Here is a 4,501-nt window from a genome sequence, read left to right as displayed (position 1 = left end):
AACTACACGGTGGAGCCAGCCATGTGACGTCATATAGGCAGACCGGCTGATCTCAGAGCGCTGGCCAATCAGAAGTGGCGTGTGCGTGGAGTTAGGTGACGGACAGGTGCTTGTAGCCAATAGGAGAACGAGAGCGGTGAGGTGTGGGTGGAGTTAGTGTAGGGGAGGGGTTTATATAGGGCTGCAGCAGTATAGAGGAGCAGTGGGCGGCAGCTCCAGATCAGAGTAACACAGAGGAGTGAACAGGCTCTACTACTATATATTATATAATATTATTATTATATATTATATATTAATAACAATGGTTTTATTAGAGATGAGTAACGGAATCATGGAGAGTTTAATGGAGATCTCAGTTCAGAACAACAGCACATTTATTATTCTGTCAGCTACAGCCTTCATCCTCATCCTGACTTATATATATCAGTTATTTATCATCAATCATCATACCACACAGCAGGTAAGATCATTAAACTACACTTTATATACATTTATTATTTATATATCAGTTATTTATCATCAATCATCACACCACACAGCAGGTAAGATCATCACACCACACTTTATATACATTTATATATTTATATATCAGTTATTTATCATCAATCATCACACCACACTTTATATACATTTATATATTTATATATCAGTTATTTATCATCAATCATCACACCACACTTTATATACATTTATTATTTATATATCAGTTATTTATCATCAACCATCACACCACACAGCAGGTAAGATCATCACACTACACTTTATATACATTTATTATTTATATATCAGTTATTTATCATCAATCATCACACCACACAGCAGGTAAGATCATCACACCACACTTTATATACATTTATTATTTATATATCAGTTATTTATCATCAACCATCACACCACACCGCAGGTAAGATCATCACACCACACTTTATATACATTTATTATTTATATATCAGTTATTTATCATCAATCATCACACAGCACAGCAGGTAAGATCATCACACCACACTTTATATACATTTATTATTTATATATCAGTTATTTATCATCAATCATCACACCACACAGCAGGTAAGATCATCACACTACACTTTATATACATTTATTATTTATATATCAGTTATTTATCATCAATCATCACACCACACAGCAGGTAAGATCATCACACTACACTTTATATACATTTATTATTTATATATCAGTTATTTATCATCAATCATCACACCACACAGCAGGTAAGATCATCACACCACACTTTATATACATTTATTATTTATATATCAGTTATTTATCATCAATCATCACACCACACAGCAGGTAAGATCATCACACTACACTTTATATACATTTATTATTTATATATCAGTTATTTATCATCAACCATCACACCACACAGCAGGTAAGATCATTAAACTACACTTTATATACATTTATTATTTATATATCAGTTATTTATCATCAACCATCACACCACACCGCAGGTAAGATCATCACACCACACTTTATATACATTTATTATTTATATATCAGTTATTTATCATCAATCATCACACAGCACCGCAGGTAAGATCATCACACTACACTTTATATACATTTATTATTTATATATCAGTTATTTATCATCAACCATCACACCACACCGCAGGTAAGATCATCACACTACACTTTATATACATTTATTATTTATATATCAGTTATTTATCATCAATCATCACACAGCACAGCAGGTAAGATCATCACACTACACTTTATATACATTTATTATTTATATATCAGTTATTTATCATCAACCATCACACCACACAGCAGGTAAGATCATCACACTACACTTTATATACATTTATTATTTATATATCAGTTATTTATCATCAACCATCACACCACACCGCAGGTAAGATCATCACACTACACTTTATATACATTTATTATTTATATATCAGTTATTTATCATCAATCATCACACAGCACCGCAGGTAAGATCATCACACTACACTTTATATACATTTATTATTTATATATCAGTTATTTATCATCAACCATCACACCACACAGCAGGTAAGATCATCACACCACACTTTATATACATTTATATATTTATATATATATATACAGGGGTTGGACAAAATAACTGAAACACCTGGTTTTAGACCACAATAATTTATTAGTATGGTGTAGGGCCTCCTTTTGCGGCCAATACAGCATCAATTCGTCTTGGAAATGACATATACAAGTCCTGCACAGTGGTCAGAGGGATTTTAAGTCATTCTTCTTGCAGGATAGTGGCCAGGTCACTACGTGATGCTGGTGGAGGAAAATGTTTCCTGACTCGCTTCTCCAAAACACCCCAAAGTGGCTCAATAATATTTAGATCTGGTGACTGTGCAGGCCATGGGAGATGTTCAACTTCACTTTCATGTTCATCAAACCAATCTTTCACCAGTCTTGCTGTGTGTTTTGGTGCATTGTCATCCTGATACACGGCACCGCCATTGGATGCACATGGTCCTCCAGAATGGTTCGGTAGTCCTTGGCAGTGACGCGCCCATCTAGCACAAGTATTGGGCCAAGGGAATGCCATGATATGGCAGCCCAAACCATCACTGATCCACCCCCATGCTTCACTCTGGGCATGCAACAGTCTGGGTGGTACGCTTCTTTGGGGCTTCTCCACACCGTAACGCTCACGGATGTGGGGAAAACAGTAAAGGTGGACTCATCAGAGAACAATACATGTTTCACATTGTCCACAGCCCAAGATTTGCGCTCCTTGCACCATTGAAACCGACGTTTGGCATTGGCACGAGTGACCAAAGGTTTGGCTATAGCAGCCCGGCCGTGTATATCGACCCTGTGGAGCTCCCGACGGACAGTTCTGGTGGAAACAGGAGAGTTGAGGTGCACATTTAATTCTGCCGTGATTTGGGCAGCCGTGGTTTTATGTTTTTTGGATACGATCCGGGTTAGCACCCGAACATCCCTTTCAGACAGCTTCCTCTTGCGTCCACAGTTAATCCTGTTGGATGTGGTTTGTCCTTCTTGGTGGTATGCTGACATTACCCTGGATACCGTGGCTCTTGATACATCACAAAGACTTGCTGTCTTGGTCACAGATGCGCCAGCAAGACGTGCACCAACAATTTGTCCTCTTTTGAACTCTGGTATGTCACCCATAATGTTGTGTGCATTGCAATATTTTGAGCAAAACTGTGCTCTTACCCTGCTAATTGAACCTTCACACTCTGCTCTTACTGGTGCAATGTGCAATTAATGAAGATTGGCCACCAGACTGGTCCAATTTAGCCATGAAACCTCCCACACTAAAATGACAGGTGTTTCAGTTATTTTGTCCAACCCCTGTATATATATATATATATATATATATATATATATATATATATATACACATACATACATTAGATTAGATAGTGCAGAAAGTGCAGAATAAACAGTATTTATGATATACATTATTTACAGTGGGTAAATAGCAGTGGTATGAACAGGATCTATAAACTATACCATAAACAAGATATGTAGCTGAAAAACAATATACATATTAAGCTGCAGATTAATATTACGGTGCTATGCAGGTTAAAGTGATTAAGGTGCTATGGACACGATCAAGGAATGAGTACGTAAAAACATAATAAACAGATATATACAGTATTTATGAGATTTATGTACAAATGAGGTATGTACTATTGAAATACAGAGCGGAAAAAGGATAAAAGTGATAATGTTTGTAGTGCGGGGGGTGGGTGGGGGGGGGTGGGTTAACGGGGGACAGAGTTCAATATGGAGACAGCTCTGGGGAAAAAGCTGTTCCTTAATCTAGTAGTCCTTGTCCGGAGGCTCCTGAAGCGCCTGCCAGAGGGCAGAAGGGCAAATAGTCTGTGTGCAGGGTGGGAGGAGTCCTTAAGAATGTTGCGAGCTCGACGCAGACAGCGTTTCCTCTGGACATCCTCAATGGGTGGAAGTGGAGTCCCTGTGATGCGCTGGGCCGTTTTCACCACTCGCTGCAGTGCCTTGCGGTTCGCAACAGTGCAGTTCCCATACCAGACTGTGATACTGCTGGTCAGGATACTTTCTATTGCACAGTGGTAAAAGTTCACCAGGATGGCCGTGTTCAGACAGATGGTGTTTCCTGAGTGTCCTCAGGAAGAAGAGGCGCTGGTGAGCCTTCTTGGTCAAGCTGGAGGTGTTGGTGGTCCAGGACAAGTCCTCCGAAATGTGGGTCCCCAAAAACTTGAAGCTGGAGACATGTTCAACAGCTATTCCGTCTATGTGGATGGGGTCATGCGTGCCTCCTCCTTCCCTCCTGAAGTCCACGATGAGCTCTTTGGTTTTGTTGTTGTTGAGGAGCAGGTTGTTGTCCTCACACCATGTGGCCAGATGCTGTACCTCCTCCCTGTAGGCTGTCTCATCGTTGTTACTGATGAGTCCAATCACCGTGGTGTCGTCAGCAAACTTAATGATGGAGTTGGATCCATGCACAGGCCTGCAGTCG

General features: G+C 39.4%; 1 protein-coding gene across 1 annotated transcript in view; it reads left to right on the top strand.

Moving 5' to 3' along the window:
* The first annotated feature begins 248 nt into the window (after positions 1-248).
* The window catches only part of LOC134333265 (lanosterol 14-alpha demethylase), a 25,200-nt gene continuing 20,947 nt past the window's right edge, over positions 249-4,501 (top strand). The window contains exon 1 of the mRNA XM_063015203.1: positions 249-460. Within this exon, the coding sequence (XP_062871273.1) occupies positions 302-460 (159 nt within the window). The 5' untranslated portion in view covers positions 249-301. The remainder of the gene's footprint in view (positions 461-4,501) is intronic.

Source organism: Trichomycterus rosablanca, chromosome 1 (assembly GCF_030014385.1).
Source record: "Trichomycterus rosablanca isolate fTriRos1 chromosome 1, fTriRos1.hap1, whole genome shotgun sequence".
Classification (NCBI taxonomy): Eukaryota; Metazoa; Chordata; class Actinopteri; order Siluriformes; family Trichomycteridae; genus Trichomycterus; species Trichomycterus rosablanca.
This window is presented reverse-complemented; position numbering and strand designations above follow the sequence as displayed.